At 43.6% G+C, this 27,918-nt stretch overlaps 1 protein-coding gene across 4 annotated transcripts in view; it reads left to right on the top strand.

The window, feature by feature from the left end:
- Window positions 1–27,918, top strand: part of LOC137301874 (multiple C2 and transmembrane domain-containing protein 2-like) — a 365,811-nt gene that overhangs the window by 152,665 nt on the left and 185,228 nt on the right. For all 4 annotated transcript variants that reach the window (XM_067971577.1, XM_067971579.1, XM_067971578.1 and 1 more), the window contains one exon: window positions 26,725–26,867. In XM_067971577.1, coding sequence (XP_067827678.1) covers window positions 26,725–26,867 — 143 coding nt within the window. The remainder of the gene's footprint in view (window positions 1–26,724; window positions 26,868–27,918) is intronic.

Below are 27,918 nucleotides of genomic sequence, written 5' to 3'. Positions count from 1 at the left end.
CATTTTGACCACCTTAAAACATGATCTGACCACCATGCACATCTTCTTCTCTCTCCTCTGGAGGTGCCATTCCCTTCTGGACATCCTTGTTTATTCTTCCCCCAACCCTACTTCCAGTTCCCTTCGCCTGGCACTTCAGATGAGTAATTACAGTAGGCGCAACACTGTCCCATTCACCTCATCCCGTGCCATTGTCCAGGGAAACACTCCTTCTCTGTGAGTCTGCAATTTACATGTACTTCCTCCTCACAGCGCAGTCTCCTCTATACTATGGAGACCAAACAGAAATTAGATGGCCACTTTGCTGAACAGCTTCATTCTGTCCCCACCTGACCCTGAGCTCCCTCTGCCTTGCTACTTTAACTTCCCCTTCTATTCCCACACTCTGGAGGTAATTTTAACCTAACCCGCCCGGCGTGAAACTGATGGGATCGGATGGGCTGCCGATTTTACACCCCACCCAATTTTACTTTCCACTGACTTCCAGTCACCAGGCAGACTGGCATCTCCGAGCGCAGACGTTACGTTCACAGAGTAACCAACTCTTTTGACATAAAACTGGTTAAATGTTGCTGCTTCCGGTGACCTGCTCGTCTTCAAACATTGTTCCCTACAACTCTCTGCTTTCGTAGGAGGCAAGTTAGAGCGATCAAATTAGCCCAAAGTTGTAGTTTTTCCAAGTTGGTTCAATTGGAAGTGCTTTAGATTCAGGATTGTGTTTGGAGATGCTCTGTGATGTTGGAGGTGGCAGCTGTAGTTACCTGTTAGTTAAGGGTTTGAATAGTTAATTATTGCGCTCCAGTAACATTAATATACACCTCCAATCAATTTAAGTCGTACCACTTTGCACAAGTAAAGGGGTTGCTATAAAAGCTATAAAATCATCTAAACCCTGCTGCCCGCATCCTAACTCGCACCAAGTCCTGTTCATCCATCTCCCCTGTGCTCGCTGACCTACATTGGCTCCCAGTCCGGCAACACCTCGATTTTAAAATTCTCATCCTTGTTTTCTAATGCCTCCATGGCCTCACCCCTCCCTATCTCTGTGTAACCTCTTCTAACCCAAGACTCTCTGAGATCTCTGCACTTTTCCAATTCTGGCCTCTTGCGCATCCCCGATTTTCATCGCTCCACCATTGGCGGCTGTGCCTTCAGCTGTCTAGGCCCTAAGCTCGTGAATTCCCTCCCTGAACCTCTCTAGCTCTCTCTCTCCTCCTTTTAAGACACTCCTTAAAACCTACCTCTTTGACCAAGAATTTGGTCACCTGTCCTAATATCTCCTTATGTGGCTCAGTGTCAAATTTTGTTTGATAACGTTCCTGTGAAGCGTCTTGAGACGTTTTACTATGTTGAAGATGCTATATAAATGCGAGTTGTTGTAAATAATAGAACAGTTCAAAAGTTGTCAGATTTTTAAGAAGTAATATAGCTGGCAGTGCGTCCTTTGTTATGCGTTTAATTTAAATCAATCCGGAGGTTCTTTGAACTTGCACAGTGCCAGTTTTACTGAGATGACCTACAGCCTCGTGGAGTCTACCTTGTAGAGCCGTTCAACCCCCAGAACACATGTCCATCTCCTGAGCTGTCGGGGGAAGCCCAGTGAGCTCCGTAAGCCAGCTATTGAGGAAAGGCCCAGTGGTCTTGAGGGATGACGCGGGCCTGTGCTCGTTCTCAGTATTTCGCAGCCTTTAAGATTAAAGGTGGCAGTTCTGTTACGTTCTCGTCCCTCTTATGGGTCGTTTTCTGGTAGCAAGTATAAATCAAACTGTCAGCTGTAATGCGAGCCAGTTGATCCAGTGACCTGCAGTCTGGGGGCAGAGGCAAGAATTTTGGAGCATTGGTGGTGGTAAAGTGAGGCTTGCAAATTTAATGAAATTCAGCCCTCTAACTTTTTATATTAGCTGCATAGCAACAGGATGCAACTAATGGCAACTGTTAACAAGGACAGATATCTTGTGAATGTGACCCTCATAGGTTCTGGGATGTGAGAAAGATTTGTACAAATTTAACGCCTTTAACACGTGCACCAAAGACCCTGATTTGATGCATGATGGATAATTCTGTATCTGAACCTCTGTATGTGAGTGACAAGCGTTCCAGGCAATGACATTGACTGAGAGAGAGTCCCACAGGCAGGAGCAGTGGTCTCGGAAGCTTCATCACTGGTATTTGTGCAGACCTTTGGATCCTTGCTGACCTACAGTGGCTCCTGATCTGCCAACGCCTCAAATTTAAAATTCTCATCCTTGTGTTTAGATCCCCTCATGACCTCACCCTCCCTATCTCTGTAACATAGAAACAAACAAAATAGTAGAAGGAGTAGGCCATTTGACCCTTAGAGCCTGCTCCGCCATTCAATATGATCATGGCTGATCCTCTATCTCAATACCATATTCCCGATCTCTCCCCATACCCCTTGATGCCTTTTGTGTCCAGAAATCTATCTATCTCCTTCTTAAATATATTCAGTGACTTGGCCTCCACAGCCTTCTGTGGTAGAGAATTCCGCAGGTTCACCACCCTCTGAGTGAAGACATTTCTCCTCATCTCAGTCCTAAATGTCCTACCCCGTATCCTGAGATTGTAAACCTCCTCCAGCTCTATAACCCACCCCCTTCCCCCCCCTCTCCCGCCCCGAACCCTATGTTTTTGCAGAAAATAATACAGGGTAGAATAAGTTAGCATTCTGTCCAATCGCTCTTGGGAGCTTGGTTGGTTTTCAGCCTAGATGAACAGGATGAAAATTTCTCTTATCTGCTGGCTGTATTGGCCGTATATGAGATGGGGATGGACCATCTCAACCCATTTCCCAGTGTCAGTGGGCCCGCAGTGCAAAGCTGCCCTCAATTCAGCACAAATTCACACTCAGAGAGACCGTAATGCAAAGAAAGCACTGGGGCTCATTTTTAGAGGAATAGAATTGAAAAGCAGGGTAGTTATATTAACTTTGGTCGCACCACACTGTGTACAGTTCTGGTCTCCGTATTACAAAAAGGATATAGAGGCACTGGAGAAGGTGCAGAAAGGATTTACAAGGATGATACCAGAACCGAGAGGTTATAACTATCAGGAAAGACTGAACAGGCTGGCGCTCTTTTCTCTAGAAAAAAGGGAAGGGTAATGGGTAGCCTAATAGAGGTCTTTTTAAAATTATGAAGAGATTTGATAGGGTAGATGTAGAAAAGATGTTTCCACTTGTGGGGGTGTCCAAAACTAGGGGCCATCAATATATGACAGTCATTAATCAATCCAATAAAGAATTCAGGAGAAATTTCTCTACCCAGAGAGTGGTTAGAATGTGGAGCTTGCTACCTCATGGAATAGTTGAGGTGAATAGCATAGATGCCTTTAAGGGGAAGCTAGATAAGTACATGAGAGCGAAAGGAATAGAAGGATATGCAGATAGGGTGAGATGAAGTAGGGTGGGAGGAGACTCATGTGGAGCATAAACACTGGCATAGACCAGTTGGGCTGAATGGCCTGTTTCTGTGCTGTAATTTTGATGTAATAAGACAGCTAGTGTGGGATGTAGAAAATTCACTCTGGTGGACTTGGGGTGCTTTTTTGAAGTCAGAGTGAAAGTACCTTTTTGAGGCATAGTAAAAGCTTCCCTCTGCATCTGACCATGCTGTGCCTGACCTCCAAGGATTGGTGCCCAGTGCGCAAGAAAGTTTCATTTCCCACATTGTCATCCCTCGCAAAAAAAGCATAAAATGGCAATATTGATCACTTCTGTTCAATTCGATGTAGTAAAAACTTGCTTTTCACGGGAAGTTAACCAGAAACCTCAGTTGCACCAAACTGTGCCAATAATATGGAACAAAATATGGAAAAATATATTTGATGCCCTAATTATGATATGATGTGGAGATGCCGGTGATGGACTGGGGTTGACAATTGTAAACAATTTTACAACACCAAGTTATAGTCCAGCAATTTTATTTTAAATTCACAAGCTTTCGGAGGCTTCCCCCTTCGTCAGGTCACCTGACGAAGGGGGAAGCCTCCGAAAGCTTGTGAATTTAAAATAAAATTGCTGGACTATAACTTGGTGTTGTAAAATTGTTTACTAATTATGATAGTTAACATTTGATTGGTCATTTGTTAACCGACACGCTCTTTGGTGGGATATTCAGTGAATAACCACCCAGTACCTTAATCTCATTACTTTTTTTTAAATTGTCCTGCGATTCTGTGGGTTGTGTCCTGTCTCTCGGGCAGGTCCTAACTCAAGTCTCACAACTTTGATTCTTGAGCCACTTACTAGGGAAGAGTAGCTGAGATGGTTTTCCATTCCCTTCCTCACAGTTTTTAGTCTTTGGAGTATCTTCTCCTAAGTGGGCTGCAAGCAAGGCTAAAGAGCCCCCGCCTTCCCTTTGCGATGGTTGGAGGGTCACCCGCATCCATCGGACGCAAGTACATCCACTGGACATCAACCCAGCATTCAAGGCCAGTGCTCTGGTCTCTGCTCGCCGGGGCTGACTGAAGTGGGGCACAGACCCTACCCTTCTGACTCCAAAGGCGGGAATACCACCACTGCACCAGTGGTCACTCTGCCCGGATGCGAGTCCCCTGCCGGATGTCAACCCTGTATTGAGTACCTTTGTTTGAGTCTTCCACTCGCCATGGCTGCCTGTAGTTAAACTTGAACCCTTACCTTCTGACTCAGAGGCAGGAGTGCTATTGTGCTTTCCATAAATTGGAAGCCTCTTCTGAATCATCTCCACAAATCAATGTGCTCTTGCCTGACAGCAAGTTCTAGCCGATGGAAGGAGGACTGACTTTCCTTGGCTATGACTCAGGGAGTGGCTACGTTCCTTCTGCTGTAATTTAAACTACATCTGTTTTATGCCACTTTCCCTTTCTTTGCAGCTGTTTGTTTTGCTAAATTTACCACCTCAGCAGTCTTAAATTTCTAGTAGGGCAACTCTCTGAGGGACTGAACGCAGCCGATTGTGAGTGTAGGCAGAACACGGAACCGAGATCTCTCCTAGGTGGGGGAAAAAATTCTCGGCATCTGCCTCCCGGCAATTCATTCTTTAACTATTTATAGGTTAATTAATGAACGGTGCTCATATTGTCACAGTTATGTCACCTGGGATTAATATCTAGTTCACAATAGCACAGGCCAGAAGTTTAGGGATTAGTCTGAGACTGTGAGTGACAAAGCACACATTAAATTAAGAATTTATTCCATGCTCGCTCTTTTGTTACCAATGTGCGAGCATTTATTATCCGAGCTTTTAGCTTTATATGGGGGCCCTACGATTTGTATTTTATGTTGGTTTGTAACTAACACAGAAATTACTTCTTTTCCATGGCTTCCCATAAAAATCTGAGTAAATCCAATGCTTTCTGTTGACCTTTTTAGCTCTAAATATGCTGGCTATCCACTGCTAAAAGATCATGGGGGAAAATATGAGTAGGAAAAATAGGAGTGAATATCCTAGCACAGGTTTGGAAGTTTGTGAGTGAGCATTTAAGTAGGATAGACTGATTTTAAAGAAAAACACTCGGGTAAAAAGCAAATAGTAGCTTTCACACTAAACTTCAGCCATGTTATGCTATGTTTCAGATCATAGAATCTTACAGGGCAGGTGGAGGCCATTTGGCCCATTGTGCCTGTGCCAGCTATTTGAAAGAGCTATCCAATTGGCCCCCTGCTCTTTCCCCATATTCCTGCAATTTACTCCCCTTCAAGTATTTATCCAATTCCCTTGTGAAAATTACTATTGAATCTGCTTCCACCACTCTTTCAGGCCATGCATTCTCGATCATAACAACTCACCACTGGCTCTTTTGGACTGAATGATTTGTTTGTGTAACTTTGCTAGGAGTCTGGGAAAAATAAATGGTCACAGAAATATAATCGGCTTTTTGATCAATTTTAATGGAACTTTTGAGAGTTCAGCTGTACTTTAAAGAGGATCTTGTGGTGCTTTTGTTTCCTAGCTATTTTGATGGATGGTGAATACCTTTCCTTCAGAGGTCAGGTGCTCTGTGGATTATTAGCAGTCCCGGGCTCCCCACAATTTCACTGATCAAATGACCTGAAACCTATTCTCAGAAGAACCCATTTTGATTTTATCGCGTTATTGTCATTCCCCAGACTGGCAGTCCAAGCAGCTTGGGACAGTTGATGTCGCGACATGTTTTCTGGCATGTGTCGGCTTTTGGGAAAGTAGCTGCTGAAATTGCAAATAGCTCACATATCAGACTTGGGTCAGTTTTGATGTCCATATTTATACAATTACTTACACAAGTTGTTCCTTTAGATTCTAAAAAAAGAAAGGCTTGCATTTATATAGCGCCTTTCACGACCTCAGGTTGTCCCAAAGCGCTTTGCAGCCATTGAAGTACTTTTTCAAGTGTAGTCACATCCTTGGTGCATTTGAGCAGGTTCTGGAACAAGGGAAGGCTGCATCTAAGGGACAGCCTTCACCTGAACTGACCTGACACCAAAGGAAAGGATATGTAGTGGATGTAGTCTATATAGATTTTCAGATAGTGTCTCGCATGAGAGTTATTAGGAAGAATCAGGTATGTGATATAAGAGGAAATGTAGCAGCATGGATAGAAAGTTGGTTGATGGACAGGATAACAAGAGTTTGGGCAAATGGATGTTGCTCAGACTGGAGAAGGGTTGGAGTGGTGTACCCTTGCAGTCAGTGCTGGGTCCACTTTTGTTCTCAACAACAACAATTATGTAGAGCCTTTAACATAGGAAAACGTCCCAAGGCATTTCAAAGAAGCATAATCAGGCAAAAATTGACACCGAGCCAAAGAAGGAGATATTAGGAGGGGTAACTAAAAGCTTGGTCAAAGAAATAGGTTTTAAGAAGCGTCATAAAAGAGGAGAGAGATGTGAAGAGGAAATGAGGTTTAGGGAAGGAATTCCAGAGCTTAGGGCCTAGACAGCTGAAAGCACGGCCACCAATGGTGGGGCAAAAGGAGTAGAGTGCCTAATGAGGCCAGAGTTGAAGCAAAGCAGAGTTCTCCGAGTCTTTGTAGGGCTGTAGGAGGTTACAGAGATAGGGAGGGGCGAGGCCACGGAGAGATTTGAACACGAGAATGAGAATTTTAAATTTGAGGCATTGGTGGATCAGGAGACAGCGTAGGTCAGTGAGCGCAGGGGCGATGGGTGAGCGGGACTTGGTGTAAGTTAAGATATGGACAGCAGCGTTTTGGATGAGCTCAAGTTTATGGAGGGTGGAGAATGGGAGGCCGGCCAGGAGAGCATGGGAATAGTTGAGGCTAGAGGTAACAAAAGTATGAATGAGGGTTTCAGCAGCAGAGGGGCGGAGACGGGCAATGTTAGAGAGGTGGGAGTAGGCGGTCTTTGTGACGGAGAGGATATGTGGTTTGAAGCTCAGCCCGGGTTCAAATGGACGTTCTCAGTATATATAGATTATTTGAACTTGAATATAGGGAACACAGTCTCAGAATTTGCTGACAACACAAAAATAGGAGATTTGGCAAAGAGTGAGGAGGACCGTAAAAGACTTCAGGAAAACATAAGACGGGTTAGTGGGATAGGCAGACAGGTGGCACATACAATTTAATGTGGAGGAAAAATAATGAATGGGAGTATACACTTAATGGAAAGACACTGAAAGATATGGATAAACAGAGAGGCCTAGGGATTCAAATACATAATCCCCTGAAAGAGTGAGTTCAGGTAGATAAAGTCATACAAAAAAGGCGAAGAATTTTGGATTTTATAAATGGGGGTGTAGAGTATGAGAGTAAAGAAGTAATGATGAATTTATATAAAACAGTTAACAGTACTGTGCAAGTTTAGGTGCCCCAGTATAGAAAGGACATTAAAGCCATAGAGAACATACAGTGTAAATTTACCAGGATGCTGTCAGGGTTGGGAAACGAGAGTTTTGAGATACTGGGACTATTTCCACTGGAGCAGAGTAGGCGAAGAGGTGATTAAAGAGCAGATTTTAAATGATGAAGGGTTTTGATAGTGAATAAGTTAAGTCAGTTGCCTCCGGTTGGGGATTGATGACAAAGGGGTCATCAATTTAAAATGATCATTTAATATGTGAGGAGAGAGGTGAGCAGAACTTTAAACAGAGGGTTGTTGGAGCACAGAATGCTTTGCCACAAGATGTGGTTGAGGCAGAGACCATTGCTTCTTTTAAGGGAAAACTGGGTAAATATTTGAAGCAGAGGAAGATACAAGGCTATGGGAGATATCGAAGCACCAGGATTAGTTTTGGATTGAAATAACAAAAAATTGGCACAAACACGATGGGCTCCTTCCATGCTGTAAACTTCTGTGGTTCTAATCTCCTTAGAATGATGTCATTCTTTTCTCTAGCAAACGTGCTAAAGGCAGGATTTGTCAATGATTTTGGCTTTAAAATTCTCAGGAGCTGTGTGTGGGGTATTCTGGCTACATTCAAATTTAAACAGAATGGGCTCGATATTACCAGGGCTGCGGGTTCGCGGCGGGGGTCGGGGGGGGGGGGGCGACTGGGCGCCCGGTGAAATCAGTCTGCCCCCCCCCCGTGCGATCGCAGCCTAATTGGATCCACTTACCTGGTCTTCCGGGTTCCCCGCTGCTGAGCTGCGCGGCGGGTGGACTGCGCATGCGCAGTAAGGTCTGTCAGCTGGAGGAGCTCTATTTAAAGGGGCAGTCCTCCACTGACCGATGCTGCAACAAATAGGAAAAAATACAGCATGGAGCAGCCCAGGGGGAAGGCTGCTGCCAGGTTAATGATGCCTCACTCCAGGTATCATTGGATGGGGTGAGGAGGAGGGGGAGGACAGAGATCTTCCCCCCCATCCCCGGCAGGCGGGAGGAAGTGGCCTGCCTCTGCCACCAAGAAAGCCTGGCTCGAGGTGGCAGAGGAGGTCACCAGCACCACCAACATATCACGCACCTGCATACAGTGCAGGAGGCGCTCCAATGACCTCAGTAGGTCAGCCAAAGTGAGTACACTTACTCATTCCCCTACACTCCGTCTGCCACATCACCGCCCCCACCCCACATCTCCTTCTGCACTGCCAACACTACTCTGTCACATCACCCCTCACACCCACTCAAACCTCATCCTCATCTTACCTGCACTTACTCACCTCGCCAGTACTCATCCCGCCACTACCACTCAACCCAATCCTCATACAATCTCATGGCTCTATCTCATACTCACCCTCTCGTGCATCTCTTTCACGGTCAGCCTCACTCAATCTGCCACTACCTGTGCTGCAGCCACAGGGCATGCATCACATATGTGCAGTAGGAAGCGTAAGGCAAACGTGTCGTGAGCATGAAGGGGATGCACAAGGGTGTTTGAAGGTTTGTCATGGTTTTCACCTATATTTAATTTCTGACCAACTCACATTACATATTATATTGGCACCACTACTGCCACGTCTTTGCGAATCTTGTCTGGTTTGTGCAGTAATGCCCTTTCCTGAGGATCACAATGAAGACACACACCTGATGCCACCCATTGTGTCACTGCAGAATGGGTGTAGGTGTATTTGCAGGGCTCTTTTGTGCAGACGACTGAGAGACGTCGGCGATGTCCCCGGTGGCACCCTGGAAGGATGCGGAGGAGAAGTTGTTGAGGGCAGTGGTGACTTTGACAGCGACAGGTAAGAAGATGGTGCTCAGGCCAGCCGGGAGCAGCTCGGCATGAAGGAGGCTGCAGATGTCCACGACTACATGTCGAGTGACTCTGAGCCTCCGTGTGCACTGCTGCTCAGAGAGGTCCAGGAAGCTGAGCCTCAGTCTGTGGACCCTGTGGCGAGGGTAGTGCCCTCTGCGACGCATCTCTCTCTGCGGTTGCCCTCCCTCCTGCTGTGCAGGTGGATGTGTCACAGCACTGTGTTGTGGAGCTTCACATGTCAGAGGTGGACGGCGAGGCCGGTGATGCTGTTCGCCCTCCGAGGAGGTCATGACTGCAGATATGGAGGCCCCCATCCGGAAGATGTACATCTGAGGGGGTCCGCAAGGTAGGTACATGTGTCTGGACCCCGGGGTAAGTGTGCAGGTTGGTGACTTTGATTGTCAGGAGGAGGGTGGTGGAGGCCAAACTTTGTCCCAAGTGACAGAGTGGCCTCCTGCAATGAGTGAGGGTCTCCCCCACCCCCCCCCCCACCTGTCAAATGGACCTTTGCAGCTGCCACAAGCTGATAGCAGTCCCAGTTGTTTCTAAAATCCCACCCCTCCTGAAATATTCCCTTAATCAAGTCTGTTAACGACCTGAAATAGCAAGATAAATACTTTTAAGTGGCACCCCGCCGTCTTTAATTGCCTGCGGGAGTCCCACATGCGGGGGCTGTGCACGCACGTCAGTGCGTCTGTGGGGAACCCGGAAGTGGGCGGGTTGGAGCCAGGCTCCCGACCCGCTCCGGGATTCCCCGATTTTCGGAGCCCCCCCCGCCAGGAACGCACCCGATAGCGGGTGCGAAAATCGAGCCCAATGATTCCAGACAGGATTAATGTATGATTTCCCCTGCACTATTGTCTTCGGTTCATGACACAAGCTTCACACCTTTGGGATAAAACCTAAAGTTTAGTTACATTATGGCATTGCGAGTAATTAATTGAGGCAATTAAAAAATAAGTTCAACGGTAACAGGACGTTGCTCTGTATCAAGAGCTTTTGCCGAATTTAAACAGTTGGTGAAAGATGTGAAGATGTTCCAGTGAAAGATAATGTTTAGTTGGCTGAGTGGCCTTTTCTTACTGCAGGCATATCTTGATTGAGTAGAATGGGCCTATACTCTCTGGAGTTTAGAAGAATGAGAAGTGATCTCATTGAAACATATAAGATTCTGAGGTGGCTTGACAGGATAGATGCTGAGAGGTTGTTTCCCCTGGCTGCAGAGTCTAGAACTAGGGGGCATAGTCTCAGGATAAGGGGTCGGCCATTTAAGACTGAGATGAGGAGGAATTTCTTCAATGAGGGTGGTGAATCTTTGGAATTCTCTACTCCGAGGGCTGTGGATGCTGAGCCGTTGAGTATACTCAAGGCTGAGATAGATAGACTTTTGGACTCTAGGGGAATCAAGGGATATGGAGATCAGGCGGGAAAGTGGAGATGAGGTCGAAGATCAGCCATGATCTTATTGATGTGGAGATGCCGGTGATGGACTGGGGTTGACAATTGTAAACAATTTTACAACACCAAGTTATAGTCCAGCAATTTTATTTTAAATTCACAAGCTTTCGGAGGCTTCCTCCTTCGTCAGGTGAACGATGTGAAAACCGGAGGAGAAATTCTTCTGGGACAGTAGTGTAAAATGAACAGTATCTCATCGATGCCTGTTACACGCCCTGTCAGATATTCAGATCTATTAAAGTGAATGGAGCTGAGTGCTGGCCGTATAACGGACGGCAGATACAATAACTCCCGTTTTCGCACTATTGCCTGAGACAAATTTCTGCCCCGTGCACTGAACTTAATATCATGCAAGAAAATAGCTAGTAGAAAATAGATGATGTTGTTCTATCTTTCATTGTTAGTCTGGCCAGATCTGCAATGTTCTTTTTTTCTGATTACAGGAAGAGCACTATGTCCTCCCATCTGAGTAATTTGTATCTATGTAACACACTGTAATAATGAGCTGAGCAACAGACAAAAATACATTTTATTGCTCTGAATTGAACTTCAACTCCGATGTTAATGCACTAAAAGTTTAATCGTGATTTGTTTTTATAAACTCTTCACTGTGCCAAATTTTAAAATCTTTGGAAACTAATGGACAGAAATTGTTTTTTTAACCAAAGACCTTGAGAAGTTAATGTCGCCATGTTTGACGAGACTGCTTTGGAGTTGTAAAGATTATGTGTTTGATATCTAAGAAGTATACAACTTCTTTACTTTCTAGATTTTTAACACATGCTCAATCGACCTTTGAGGTCAACTTTCTTCATTGTTTTTCTGTATCTTAATGTCTTAAAATTGTCTGACTTCCTTGACATCTGCTTTCTGTAAACTTCAAACAATCCCTTCTCAGAAACTCAACACTTTTGATTTTCTAATTTGTTATAAGAAGTGATATGTGGAAACAAACCCCGGAAACATGTACAGAGATCTAAGACGCTCTTAATTGGTGTTGTATCAGCGCCAATACACTTATTCAGGTCAAGCACTGAGAGAGAGAAAAGAAGGGAGCTGTTCATTGTTAAATGGTCTCAGAAATTGACTGGAAGCATTTAGTGGTACACTTGCACCTCTCTGTGTTCAAATCATTTACAGACAATGGCTTTGAGGTGATACCAGCGAGGCATTTCCTGCCAATCCAATTTTCCTCAACCCTACTTGGAGAGCCTCAGATTTCCCTTGAAGGTTTTGCAAACTAAATCCATTTATTTTGTGATGAAAAATTAATTCCCCCGAGCATCTGTGAGATGTGTCGCAGTAATAACCTGAGTGCGGATATCTTCACAGTGTCTCGCTACAGTGGGCTCGCACAAGGTGTCTGAAAGTTGACTAAACCAGAGGCTGTTGAAAGACGATGAAATGCAGACTGTACACCAGTAGCACAAGGTCAAAGGCTCAGGGGTCTTAATAGCCTAGGATCCACTTTTGTCGATGTTAGTGGACTGGACTTGACGCTTTAATATGACATTCATCTGTCCATTATTTTAGCGGAGACATTGACCCAGAATTTACTGGATCTGCGACTTACGTCTTTAGTCACGCTGTTTCGTTCCCCGATCTTCCTGTTGTGAACTTACTCCAAAATTTCCTGGAGAAGTAATTTGAACACACTTCAGCGAGCATAATGGCGAATCAGAGACCTCAGAAGGGGCTCAGTCAATGGCTTTATCCCATGAGCATCAATGAACTAGTGAAACAGATCAACACTGGCACGACCTGAGTCAGAGAATTCGGAATTTCAAATCCTTCCACTGTACTGAACTTGATCACATGCAGAGTTATGGACACACTCAGCTGATGTTTGCAGGAACATTCTAAGTTACAGATTTATTTTTTACCATTTATTTAGAAGATGACATTAGTAAATTAAGCTCCCTAAAAAGTCTCAGATTAAACAAACTGCTGGCAGAATTGGACCCATTTGTCGGGCACAAAACGGTGGCAAAATGGTCCAATTTCGCGGGGCTGTGACCCACGTCCCAGGGCTCTTGAAAAATGTCTGATGCCATATTGGCCACATTTAGGCATCCCTGGAGGCTGCCTGGCATTAGGCCCCTTTTATATTGCTAATGAGGGGACTGTTTAAGGACCCCTCTCCGAAATTGGTCAGAAACTGAACAGAACATGCGCCATTTTCAGCTCAGTTTTTCCGGTTCCTTCAGAGGCCAAACCAATCGTCCTTAAAGGGAGATGGTCGACGTGATGGTAAGTTTTTTTTTTCTTTTTAATTTACCTTAATGTGGAGGCAGCAGGAGCACCAACTGGTTCCACATTAAGAGCATAAGAAATAGGAGTAGGAGAAGGCCATACGGCCCCTCGAGCCTGCTCCGCCATTCAATAAGATCATGGTCGATCTTCTACCTAAACTCCACGTTCCTGCTCTATCCCCATATCCCTTGATTCCCTTAGCGCTCAAAAGTCTATTGATCTCAATCTTGAATATGCTCAATAACTGAGAATCCTCTGGGGTAGAGAATTCCAAGGGTTCACAACCCTCTGAGTGAAGAAATTTTTCCTCATTTCGGTCCTAAATGGCTGATCTCTTATCTTGAGACTATGACCCATAGTTCTAGACTCTCCAGCAAGGTGAAATAGCCTCTTAGCAGCTGCACTGTCAAGCCCTCTAAGAGTTTTATGTGTTTCAGTGAGATCACCTCTCATTCTTCTAAACTCCAGAGAATATGGGCCCATTCTACTCAATCTCTCCTCATAGGACAACCCTCTCATCCCAGGAATCAATCTAGTGAACCTTCATTGCACTGCCTCTAAGACAAGTATATCCTTCCTTAGGTAAGGAGACCAAAACTGTACACAGTACTCCAGGTGTGGTCTGACCAGAGTCCTATCTAATTGCAGCAAGACCTCCTTACTCTTATACTCCAGCCCCCTTGCAATAAAGGCTAACATACCATGTGCCTTCCTATTTGCTTGCGGTATCTGCATGATAACTTTCTGTGGACACCCAAATCCCTCTGAAAACCAACGTTTCTTAGTCTCTCACCTTTTAAAAAATATTCTGCTTTTCTATTCTTCCTAGCAAAGTGGATAATAAGGAAAGTTAAGCAGCACTGCTGTTGGCTGCTGTCAGCCTCAGCTCGCCCCCATCCCCTGCAGCGGTTCAAGAAGATCCAACATCACCTTAGGGCCACTAGCGGATGGGCAATAAATGACGGCCTTGCCAGCTACGCCCACATCCCGAGAATGAATTTTTAAAAATCTCATTTGTGAATAAAGAACAGCAATAGTTGTGCAATATTGCTAGGAGTTTCACAAGAGGGTCCCCGGGAGTGTGTTAATATTTACAGAGCTTCCACAAGTGTGTCAGTTCTTACTGTGGCCCCTGAGAAGGATTTGCAGAGTTCTCCGGGAGTGTGTCAAAATTTACTGGGGTTTGTAGGAGTATCTCAGTCGTTACAGGGGTCTCTGTGAATGTGTCACTATTTGCAGGGGGTCCTTGGGAGTGTGTCATTATTTGCATGGGACCCCGGAAGTGTGTCAGTGTCTGCAGGGGATTGCTAGGAGTATTTGAGTATTTGCAGGGATCCCTGCGAGTGTGTAAAATTTAACATGGTTCTCATGATATTTGCAGGGGTCCCTGGGAGAGTACTATTATTTGCAGGAGTCCCTGGGTTATACATCTATATTTACAGGCGTCACTGGGTTATATGTCTATATTTACAGGCGTCACTGGGTGTATGTCTGTATTTACAGGCGTCACTGGGTGTATGTCTGTATTTACAGGCGTCACTGGGTGTATGTCTGTATTTACAGGCGTCACTGGATGTCTGTATTTACAGGCGTCACTGGATGTCTGTATTTACAGGCGTCACTGGATGTCTGTATTTACAGGCGTCACTGGGCGTATGTCTGTATTTACAGGCGTCACTGGGTGTATGTCTGTATTTACAGGCGTCACTGGGTGTATGTCTGTATTTACAGGCGTCACTGGGTGCACGTCAGTATTTACAGGCGTCACTGGGTGCATGTCAGTGTTTACAGGCGTCACTGGGTGCATGTCAGTGTTTACAGGCGTCACTGGGTGTATGTCTGTATTTACAGGCGTCACTGGGTGCATGTCTGTATTTACAGGCGTCACTGGGTGCATGTCAGTATTTACAGGCGTCACTGGGTGCATGTCTGTAATTACAGGCGTCACTGGGTGCATGTCTGTAATTACAGGCGTCACTGGGTGCATGTCTGTATTTACAGGCGTCACTGGGTGCATGTCTGTATTTACAGGCGTCACTGGGTGCATGTCTGTATTTACAGGCGTCACTGGGTGCATGTCTGTATTTACAGGCGTCACTGGGTGCATGTCTGTATTTACAGGCGTCACAAAGTTTACAAACTGTATTAGACTATCATGTACATGGTTAGTTTGGCTTGATTTTTTTTCAAAGTGTACGTAATAATGGGAAAGTGCAGAGCACAGAGGTATAATCTTTACTGATATTTCAATGCTTAAAAAGCTGCAATAGTTTCCTTATTGACTGTAGATTAATTTGTGACGCCCAAAAGTCCTAGATGTGTCATACCCAGATTATAATGTTGCTGGTGCACTATTATGTACAGGACATCCTCTCTGTAACTGTCTGAGGGAACAATATCAAAACGTTTTGCGCTTTCTGTTAGTGAGGGAGCAATAAACGATGTATGTTTCCATCCAGGGTTCTGGTGCAGTATATTTACAGTGTAGTGATTGTCTAGAGCACGTCCATTATAACCAGAATATTCTACTGCATATGAAATCTGTGAAACCACAAAATAAACCTGAAGAGGCTTTATTGAGGGAAAGGACAAACATCAAAAAACAATCTGCAGCAATGTGTCGATTCCAATATTTTAAAAAAGGTGCAAAGTTTGGCAGGTCAACAATTTATAGGTAAAACCTCAATCTCTCCATGACTGGAGATTAAAACCTGGTGATCTGTCAATCAAGACAGAAAATGCTGGAAATGCACAGCAAGTCAATAAAGACGAAAGACTGGTTAGGGGGTTTTGGGGGGAAGGCCACAGATATTAGGGGTTCCTTTGAAAGAAGAAAGAAAGAACTTGCATTTATATAGCACCATTCACGACCTCAGGACATTCCAAAACACTTCACAGCCACTGAAATGCTTTTGAAATGTAGTCACTATTGTGACGTAGGAAGCACGCAGCCAATTTGCGCACAGCAAGCTCCCACAAACAGTAATGAAATAAATGACCAGATCCTCTGTTTTAGGTGTTGGCTGAGGGATAAATATTGGCCATGACAGGGGAGAAATCCCCTGCTCTTCTTCGAAATAGTGCGATGGGATCTCTCACGTCCACCTGAGAGGGCAGATGGGACCTCACCCGAAAGACGGCACTTCCGACAGTGCAGCACTCCCTCAGTACTGCACTGGAGTATCAGCCTGGATATTGTGCTCAAGTCTCTGGAGAATGCTACCAACTGAGCCACGACTGACACCTATATAGGCTGTGCATTATATGATGTTGGCCTTTTATTCTACTTTTTTAACTTTTATTTTTCTTTATTTGTGTTTTCACTACAGCACTTTGTTTCTCCTTGGGTGCTGCAGTTATTGCTCAATCAGTTGCAAATTTACACTATTAAAAATAATGAAAGAGAGCGCTATGCAGGCTTGCTAAATTGCAAGTGACTTTCTATCCACAGCCTTCCAGAAAATCTTGATTTTTGCTGGCCCTGCCAGTATTTGAGTGGGTTGACTGCAGAGGTCGTCTTAACCCTTCTGTAACATTGCAAATTATTGCCCAGGAGAAGGGAGATGTTACTGAGAATTGCTAGTCATTGGCAGGTGAGTTTTATATTCAATACATTTGCGGAAATTGTCATTTTGTACTGAGGAGAATGGCAACTTTCTACATTACAACAGTGACTACATTTCAAAAGTACCTCATTGGCTGTAAAACGCCAATGAGGTTGTGAAAGGCGCTATATAAATACAAGTCTGTCTTTCATTGTTCCTTTAACTACTCAGTTAATTGTGACCAACAGCAAGCGAGTGATTAATAACATTTATTTCTATTTTTTAAACCAAATCTCCCTGTTTTGTTCTATCAGTTTTCGTAGATTTTGTACATTCCCAGTGTTCATTTGTATCCTACATAGTTATCTGTGAAGCATCAGAATTTTGACAGGGCCGCACTCCACTGTGATCCAACAGGATCCAAACGGCTGTCTAATGTAACTGAAGTAATCCCATTGGAATATATTATTTATGCCCTAGAAACGGCAGAGACACAGCACAAGTTTGCCGTAACTTTCCATCAAGTACTAATTGAGCATTGCGGCCTCATTATTAGTTGTATAATTGAATAGCCGTAGCACCTCACGCATCTGCTGATTCGAAGGAACTTTATAAAAGAAAAAGGTGATTGATTGAATCATTTTGTTTCTGTTCTCGCTGCTAGATTGTATAAAAACACAACAGAGTTTACATTTTGATGTGCGTATTCTCAAAGCTGCTCTCCTTTTTTTGGACCAATGGAGCCTTTTTATCCCTTTTTTTTTGCTCGAAAGCTGCCTAGTTGAGATGTTACTTGTTTGACAGGAGACACATAGCTTCTGTATACAATTACCACACATTTCTCTCCCAATTATTTTACCAACAGTCAAGGTCCACTAACTTGACACTTTCCTTGACCAGCTTTGTGAGACGTAATCCTCCTCTATTAATGCTGAATTTAATATCATCATTCACTCCGGCGTTTTATTATTCAGCCATGGAATAGTTGTAACATTATTAGCCTGTCAAATGTTGTGTTCCACCTGTCTGGGGGATTACCCATTATCCTTTGCATGCGAGAAAGTGACACTGATGAGTGAAGTTTTGAGATATTCATTTAGTGTTTAATCTGACAGGCATGACAGCTGATCCCAGAGCTGCTCGCTGATTAAAGCTAGGCCTCTCTGCCTGAAATCCGTCTCCATCCCATTACGCCTCTGAATACAAAATAAATGGCTAAAGCTGAGAGTGAAAGGTACTCCAGGTAGATTTGCATAAGATCCACGTAAAAGAAACGAGCAGACCATAGTAGTGATCAGATAGTTTGTGTTATTAAGGAGCAAACTTGTACTGTAATTTATTAAGTAAAAGAAATAGACTTTTTAAAAAAAAAATCAGTGAAGGCCAAGGGGCCATATTAGACTTCCAGCCATTTAGAATAACCATTCACCCAATTAATTAAACTTTGATATGCCCTTCACAAATCTTTAGATGTCAAAAGTTGTGGGAAAAAAATTACCGCTTAAAAGAGCAGTTGTAGAAGAAGTGGAACTAATGCTTTTGTGCCTTTTTATATTGAGGAGCGGGAGGGAATACTATCCCTGATATTAGCCGCTATTTGTATTTACGTAAATGAAGGAGTGCAGCAGAAGCTGCCATTTTGATGATTACAGCAAGATGGTCAATAATGCAGCTTGAAGAAAAGTGCACTGCCCTCTGTTTGATTTAGAAAAAAATAAAATGCCCTTCAAACCTTTCTTTAAAAAAATGTTTTGAGACTGTAGTGGGGAGAGGTTATGGTTGCTGACGCAAAACCTTCTTATTTGCTTGAATGGGCAGCATTGTGCTTTTTGCATTGCACTACACCACACACACACACACACACACACACACACACTTGTTTGCAGCATGTTTATAAAGATTTTCAAATGATGTGAAAGTATCATCTTGTCTTCTTTGAGAACTCGTGCTGACTGTAGTGTAATACATCTCACCAGCAAGAAACCAAAGTTTGCATTAGGTTTTGTGCAGATGTTTTCAAAAAGCAGTTTTAGTAATATTTATCAGTAGGAACTGTAGAAATTCAGTCTGTTTTTTAGCCTATTAAAAGCTGCTTTATGTTTTTGTGTCCAACAATAACTATTTCTATGCTGGCCGTATTTAATTATACATTCCTAAATTCTGATTGTGTATCTACTGAAATGGCTTCCTGAGTCTTCAGAAACTAAGTGTGAACCTTACTGTTCAACTACGGGTCGATTATAAATTCAGTCAGATTTGAATGTGCCACAGTTTCGACTTTGCACTGTGTAGGCCTATTGTTCCAGTTTGAACAGATTTTTAATTCCAAAATATAGTTATCCTATTTCACACATGAAAATGGGATTGAAAATACATGCAGTCAAGTTGAAACAATCTATAATGTGCCATCGTTGGTGTCAGGTTGAGTGGGAAAGTTCAGTTATGCTAAAGAAAACAAAACTTTTTTTTTAAAAGGAAGAAACTTGAATAAAATGTTTACTTCGGTCAACTGAAAGTTCATCCCATTGGAAAACCAATGTTTTATTTTACAAAATTGTAAGTTAGAGTGCAATAAGCAAATTGGAAAATCAAAATTACATAAATTTTATCTGGAAACAGAGCAAGCTTCTAAATTTTCATCGTACCTCAAAATTCAAAACTGCATCCTTTACGACCTCTCACACGGACTCTTTGCTTTTGATGGAGGCTTACTGACAATGGTCATGATGTGGTGGGAGTTGGTCCAGGCGTTCAGTGTAGTGCAGGTCATGTGGGAAAGTGGCTGAATCCTGTGATTCCAAGCCTGGGGATAAAATACAAGTTTAAAAAAATTTTTTTGTAGATAAACCACGTTCTGTTGAATGATTTCATGATGATGCTGTGATTGGGACACTGTACAGTGATGATTGGAGTGATCATTTAGACCAGGGCAGGACCATCTAACTCACAATAAAACTGCAGGCGCATATTCTGATTGTATATTCCTTTGAGAATTATATTTTTGCCTTACCAAATTTCTCCCTTTTAATGACTATCCATATAATTTCAGTGTCAAACAATTAAGGTTGGAAATTTACTTAAAGAAGAATTACATCCCTTTTAACCCTTGGACTTCCAGGGGCTCCAGTAAATTACCAGCTACCCTATCCAATAAGTTTTCAGCTTACAGCACCATGACATGACATTGTTATGACCTGAAAGGGCGGTGGAAGCAGATTCAATAGTAACTTTCAAAAGGGAATTGGATAAATACTTGAAAAGGAGTAATTTGCAGGGCTATAGGGAGAGATTAGGGGAGTGGGACTAATTGCATAGCTCTTTCAAAGAATCGGCACAGGCACAATGGGCCAAATGGCCATTTGCTTTCCTAATTGCCTGCTGTACCTGCGTACTAACTTTTTGTATTTCTTGTACAGGGACACCCAAGTGTCTCTGAACACCAACATTTAATAGTTTCTCACCATTTAAAAAATATTCTGCTTTTCTATTCTTCCTACCAAAGTGAATAACCTCACATTTCCCCACATTATACTCCATCTGCCACCTTCTTGCCCACTCTCTTAACCTGTCTATATCCCTTGCAGACTCTATGGGCTCAATTTTAAAACCAAGCTGGGAAGGGGGCGGGGGGGGGGGGTCAAATTCAGGTCGGGAAACCCATTAGTACTGTTTTCCCAGAGGCCCTTACGATTTTGACGTAAGGACGTGTTTTTTTTTGTCGGTTTCCCGTCTGACTGACTAACCTGATTGACAGGCTGGTCTCAGTTGGACGGGAAACCAGCCAGGGAGAGGACGTGTTCAGGTGAGTTTTTGTTTGTTTGGATGGGAGGGGGCACGGTGGGGGGGGGGGGTGGGAGAGCATGATGGGCACAGGGGTCGTGAGCAATGGGGGATGGGATTGGGGGTAAGTCACGGGGGGGGGGGGGGTTATCAGGATCGGGGGTCATCGCGGGATCTGCGATCTTTGAGGAGGAGGTTCAGGGGTCGGAGGATCGGAGTGGGGGGGGGATCAGAGTGGGGGGGAGGGTCGGAGGATTGGGGAGGGGAGGATCGGGGTCTGGGGTCTGCGATCGGGGGGAGCGTGTCCGCGATCAGGGGCCGGGGGTTTGCGATCGGGAGAGGTCCGCGATTGAGGTTCGGGTGTCCGCGATCACTGGGGGGGTCGGTGCAGGTAGGCTTGTTGGGCCTGCAGGAAGCACAGCTGCTCCTCCGGGCCCACAAGCTGTGCCTTTCTAGGCACCTTCTGTTAGTCTTGGGCCTTCTCGCCTCCTTTCACGAGGCTTAAAACAGAAGGCTCGGGAATACCGGCCCCCCGGGGTTGAAATCGGGAAGTCCAGAAAAATGGAGGCCCGAAGCCTCCTTGAAAGGTTTTAAGGCCCGACCCGCCTCCTGGAAACGGGTTGGTCGCCTACCACTCTTCCCACCCAGGTGAAAACTGGAAATAGGGGGATCTGAAATGGTGGCAATTTTCAATCCCCCCCTGCCCCCAACCCACCCGTTTTTCACTTTGAAAATTGTGCCCTTTGTGTCCTCCTCACAGCTTACTTTCCCACCTAGCTTTGTATCGTCAGCAAACTTGGATACATTACACTCGGTCCCCTCATCTAAGTCATTAATATAGATTGTAAATAACTCAGGCCCCAGCACCGATCCTTGCGGCACCCCACTAGTTACAGCCTGTCAACCTGAAAATGACCCTATTCTCTGTTTTCTGTCCGTTAACCAATCCTCTATCCATGCGAATATATTACCATCAACCCCATGGACCCTTACCTTGTGTAACAACCTTTAATGTGGCACTTTATCGAATGCCTTTTGTAATTCCAAATATACTTCCACTGGTTCCCCTTTATCTACCCTGCTAGTTATGACCTCAAAAAAACTCTAATAATAAATTTGTCAAACATGATTTCCCTTTCATAAAAGCACGTTGACTCTGCCTAATCATATTATTTAATGCATCTGCCATTTCGCGATTGCCCCATTATAATTTCTCCTGTCTCAGCCTCTAAGGGACCAACGTTTACTTTTGCTACTCTCTTCCTTTTTACATACTTGTAGAAGCTCTTACAATCTGTTTTTATATTTCTTGCTAGTTTACTCTCATATTCTATTTTCCCCCTTTTTTATCAATTTTTTGGTCGTCCTTTGTTGGTTTCTAAATCTCTCCCAAACCCCAGGCTTATTACTCTTGGCAACATTATAGGCCTCTTCTTTCAATCTAATACTCTCTTTAACTTCTTTAGTTAGCCACGGGTGGATCACTTTTCCCGTGGAGTTTTTATTTCTCAATGGAATGTATACTTGTTGAGAATATTGAAATATTTCTTTAAATATTTGCCATTGCTTTTCAACCATCAAACCCTTTAATTTAATTTCCCAATCTACCTTTGACAACTCACCCCTCATACCTATGTAATTGGCTTTATTTAAGTTCAAGACTCTAGTTTCTGACTTAAGTATGTTACATTCAGTTTGAAAGTAACATACTTGTGAAATTCTATCGTATTATGATCACTCTTCCCCAGAGGATCTCTTACTGTGAGGTTATTAATTAACCCTATCTCATTACATAATACAAAATCTAAAATAGCCTGTTCCCTGGTTGATTCCATGATGTATTGCTCTAGGAAACCGTCTCAAATACATTCCGTGAACTCTTTTCCAAACTACCTTTGCCAATTTGATTTGCCCAGTCTACATGCAGATTAAAATCCCCTATGATTACTTTTTAAAAATTTGTTCATGGGATGTGGGCATCGCTGGCAAGGCCAGCATTTATTGCCCATCCCTAATTGCTCCTGAGAAGGTGGTGGTGACCCGCCACCTTGAACTGCTGCAGTCCGTGTGGTGAAGGTTCTCCCACAGTGCTGTTAGGTAGGGAGTTCCAGGATTTTGATCCAGTGACCGTGAAGGAACGGCGATATATTTCCAAGTCAGGATGGTGTGTGACTTGGAAGGGAACGTGCAGGTGGTGGTGTTCCCATGTGCCTGCTGCCCTTGTCCTTCTAGCTGGTAGAGGTCGCGGGTTTGGGAGGTGCTGTCGAAGAAGCCTTGGCGAGTTGTTGCAGTGCATCCTGTGGATGGTACACACTGCAGCCACTGTGTGCCGGTGGTGAAGGGAGTGAATGTTTAGGGTGGTGGATGGGGTGCCAATCAAGCGGGCTGCTTTGTCCTGGATGGTGTTGAGCTTCTTGAGTGTTGTTGGAGCTGCACTCATCCAGGCAAGTGGAGAGTATTCCATCACACTCCTGACTTGTGCCTTGTAGAAGGTGGAAAGGCTTTGGGGAGTCGGGAGGTGAATCACTCACCGCAGAATACCCAGCCTCTGACATGCTCTTGTAGCCACAGTATTTATGTGGTTGGTTCAGTTAAGTTTCTGGTCGATGGTGACCCCCACTATGTTGATGGTGGGGATTTGGCGATGGTAATGTCGTTGAATGATAAGGGGAGGTGGTTAGACTCTCTCTTGTTGGAGATGGTCATTGCCTGGTACTTGTCTGATGAGAATATTACTTGCCACTTATCAGCCCAAGCCTGGATGTTGTCCAGGTCTTGTTGCATGCGGGCATGGATTGCTTCATTATCTGAGGGGTTGCGAATGGAACTGAACACTCTGCAATCTTCAGCGAACATCCCCATTTCTGACCTTATGATGGAGGGAAGGTCATTGATGAAGGAGCTGAAGATGGTTGGGCCTAGGACACTGCCCTGAGGAACTCCTGCAGCAATGTCCTGGGACTGAGATGATTGGCCTCCAACAACCACTACCATCTTCCTTTGTGCTAGGTATGACTCCAGCCACTGGAGAGCTTTCCCCTGATTCCCATTTCTTTTGTTACAAGCTCCTATTATTTCATGGTTAATACCCTGTCCGATGGTATTGCTACTATTGGCGGGCCTATAAACTACTCTCACCAGTGTTTTCTGCCCCTTGTTAATTCTAATTTCCACCCATATTGATTCTACTCCCTGATCTTCCGAGCTTGAAACTTTTTCACATAAATCAGTTCCAGGGACTATTACTGGCTGCGATATCCACTGATTGGAGAAATGGTGGGTGAAGTCTCTCAGTTGGTATTCCATGGAGAATTGTTAGTTCACTACAGAACATTGAGGTGCGGCTACAGTAGATCTTTTGTCCTTGAGTGATTTATGACTACTTGTGGTGATCCCTTGATCACAAAGTAGATCTGGGTTGTATCTCTCCAATGCTGTAGATTATAGACACTGGCATTGAATGGGCCACATCCACCCATTATACAGATCTGAATGGGTTTGATCTGTATTGAGAGAGAGATTACTCCACAACCTGCCAAAAAGGGCTAGAATACTATATTATTGGTCAAACAGACTTTGTAGAAGTGACGAGCGCAGGTGAACTTTCTTGAGGATTCTCAGTTTCCTACTACCTTCTCTCGGCATCTTTACTACTTGTTTGGCCCTGGGTAGTTCGGAAGTAATTACCAAGGCAACCAGCTGCATGTTCTAAACTGAACAGAGGTGGGTAGCTAATATGATTAATATTAAATCAGCGGAGAAGATAGTACATTATCGTCACCTAATGCCACAACCTGCCCGTGTTGGGCAGTGAGAAATTGGTCATTGTTTTCCATTGTAAACAATTTTACAACACCAAGTTATAGTCCAGCAATTTTATTTTAAATTCACAAGCTTTCGGAGGCTTCCTCCTTCCTCAGGTGAACGTTTGTTGGAACAAATGTTCACCTGAGGAAGGAGGAAGCCTCCGAAAGCTTGTGAATTTAAAATAAAATTGCTGGACTATAACTTGGTGTTGTAAAATTGTTTACAATTGTCAACCCCAGTCCATCACCGGCATCTCCACATCATTGTTTTCCAGATAGAGAGTTTACCAGTTTGTAGAGGACAGTGTCATTTGCAAACAACATCAGCTCTTTTGATGAGATTCACCAGGTCATTGATGAAGATGACAATAGAGTATGGCTTATCTGAAGGACTCTTAAATAGGCGTGACCATGAAAAAAGGATTTCCATTTCCGATGCATTTGTTTTCCTCTGAGGAAATGGAAATCTCCTTCAACAACTAATCAGATCTGCCAAAATAGAATCAGCTTTCCAGTCAGGCAGCATCCTACCTATAAATCTTGAGGGCTACAGTTCTGACTGCACGTTGGACATCCTGAGAATGACTCCGTCTCTGAAAGAGGAGATTGAGGGTGTTAACAACTTGACGGATTAGGCCTGAAGTCAAGTTGCCAACCTGGATATTAGACTGCGCAGATAAAACGTTGCCAGGCTTTGCGTACAATTTGGTTTCAGTGAACTTTGACATGATTGGTAGCTGCTGGTGCTCTGTAGTTACCAGGGTCTGATTTTGACCCCTTTTGGATAGGCATGATGCTTCTTGCTTCTCACTCAAATAGAAAGATTAAGGGTCGAAACAGATGAGGCAGCGGAATAGCTAGTTTCTCTGGTCCCAGTGTGGGAGTCGAGGCTTCTAGTTATTCTTTTTTGTTTTGATTTTGTTCTTTTTCTTTTTATCATGAAATTCCTGCCTTTGCTAATTTCTGTGATTAAAAAGTTATATATCAATTATAAAGCCATGCTGAGTATCACCTACTTAGTTTCTTCTTTTCTCCAAGGCACAAGATCTCTTTATATTTACTTTAAACTACAGTTAGTGAAAACGCAAGCTTTGGAACCGTTCTCGAAGCAGAGAGCAATGAGAGGCAAATTCCTCACTGTCATCTGCGATCAGAGTTGTTCAGATCATTGTAGATTGCACTTGGTAACTGGTTTACTTTTCTCAGCCCTTTAATGAATAGCAGCTCAGTGAGGTCCTTCTGGTTGCTTGCTGGCCTTCCTCAACATCGGACATGATTTGGCAGGGACTCTGTTTGCTCTTTAAAGCCGCTCTAATGGAAGACAGCCGTACACGCAAATTCTTTTCCTCTGGCCTTTTAATCCGCAGCTTGCTAGCTGGTTCAGCGTTCCTTTTCCTGAGCTCTCGAGGAGGTTTGGCACGCTGACGATAAGAATGAGGGCTAGAGACCAGCAGAAAAGCATGATGGATAATTAAATACATGAGCTTGAAGGCTGCATGCCTGAGTAATTAACTAAAAGTATCAGGATTGTGCACCGTGCCATATGCAAGTGTATTTATGCAATTTTTGTTTAACCATTCTTGTACCTCATGGATAGTATGATTTGCCCTCAATAAAGCCTTTGCTCTATTTAGAAAAGTAGAAAATGCTGACCTCCACCCTCCCACCCCCCCGCCCCCCCAACTTTAAAAAGCATAGGTCAAAAACGGCCTGGAGTATGGGTCTCAGGACATGTGAAAAAGTGGAGTTAGGTGAAAGTGCTAACTTAAGCTGCAGGTATACCCAGAGTTCCCTCTTTTTTTTATTGCAGGGACAAAAAAACCTAAAGGGTGCAAAAAAACTTTGCAGTGGTGGAGAATGTAGAAATTATTGAAGGGGCGCTGAGTGGTTGAGATTTATTTTCTAGTGGCGTTGCCCCTCTCCCTAGAAAATATTTGACCGTTGACATGTCACTTGGTGCATTTTCCAGCATTTTGGAATCTGTTGCAATTCTGCCTTTAAATCCAAAAAAATAAAAAATGTAAATAAAAGTAGTGTAGGGATTTCAATATAACTTCAGTGGGTCTAATTCTTCCCGGTTACTGTATAGTAACAAAGGGACCGCCACCGTGAAATGCTATCAGTTTAAAATGGAGATGGTTATGTATGGCTCCGACATCTATGAATGATTTCTTATAAAATTGATTACTCTGTGTAAGGAGGTGTCACAGAAATCAGTCATACTTTTCAGTTGTATATTGTGCTTTCTTATAGGTACAAGTGATCCTTATGTCAAGTTCAAACTGGCTGGGAAAACTCTGTATAAGAGCAAGATCATGTACAGAAACTTAAACCCTCGATGGGATGAGACCTTTGTCGTTCCAGTCAAGAATTTAAATCAAAAGCTCTACGTCAAGGTAATAAAATGATGGTACCAAAATGCTTAGTTTTGATTCAGCAAAACCCTAATAATAAATTTTGTTATTACACATGGAGTTAAATATTAGATTCAGTGATTAAATGTTGTTTGGAATCAGTGGTTCAGGTCAATGGTCATATTTTGGTTAGGATTAGTGGTAGGGTCAATAGTTATACTCTTCTTGAGTTCATTGATTAACATAAATGGTTATATTTTGGTTGGGTTCAGTGGTTAAGGTCAGATAGTTGTATTTCCTTTTGGTTGTAATATCAGAGCATAATATTACCCTGTAATAGCCCTCATTTACTGCTAAGTTTCAGCTTTCAATCAGTTAGGAAGTTAGGGATAAAGTTCTGTCTACTCTGTTAGTGAACAACTGCAAGTAAAGTAAACTTGGGCAGGCTGAAACTAAGTCCTGAGGGAAAGAGCTGTAGCATTTGATAGTCCTGATTCTGGCACTAATTGACATTGATTTATTACCATATTATAAAAAGGATATAGAGACATTGGAGAAGGTGCAAAAAAGATTTACAAGAATGGTACCAGAACTGAGAGGTTATAGCTATCAGGAAATATTGAACAGGCTGGCGCTCTTTTCTCTAGAAAAGAGAAGATTGATGGGTGACCTAATGGAGATCTTTAAAATTATGAAGGGGTTTGATAGGATAGATGTAGAGAAAATGTTTCCACTTGCGGGGGAGCCCAAAACTAGGGGCCATAAATATAAGATAGTCACTAATAAATCCAATAAAGAATTCAGGAGAAACTTCTTTTCCAGAGAGAGGTTAGAATGTGGAACTCGCTACCACATGGAGTAGTTGAGACAAATATCATAAATGCCTTTTAAGGGGAAGCTAGATAAGAACATGAGGGAGAAAGGATCAAAAGAATAATGCAAATAGGGTGAGATGAAGTAGGGCGGGAGGAGGCTCATGTGGAGCATACACACCGGCATAGACCAGTTGGGCTGAATGGCCTGTTTCTGTGCTGTACATTCTATGTAATTCTGTAATTTTACAGTCTTACTTTTAGAGGATACCAAAGTATGA

The sequence above is a fragment of the Heptranchias perlo genome, chromosome 34, assembly GCF_035084215.1.
Source record: "Heptranchias perlo isolate sHepPer1 chromosome 34, sHepPer1.hap1, whole genome shotgun sequence".
NCBI lineage: Eukaryota > Metazoa > Chordata > Chondrichthyes > Hexanchiformes > Hexanchidae > Heptranchias > Heptranchias perlo.
The sequence above is the reverse complement of the archived record's forward strand: the minus strand, read 5'-3'. Positions and strand labels throughout refer to the sequence as shown.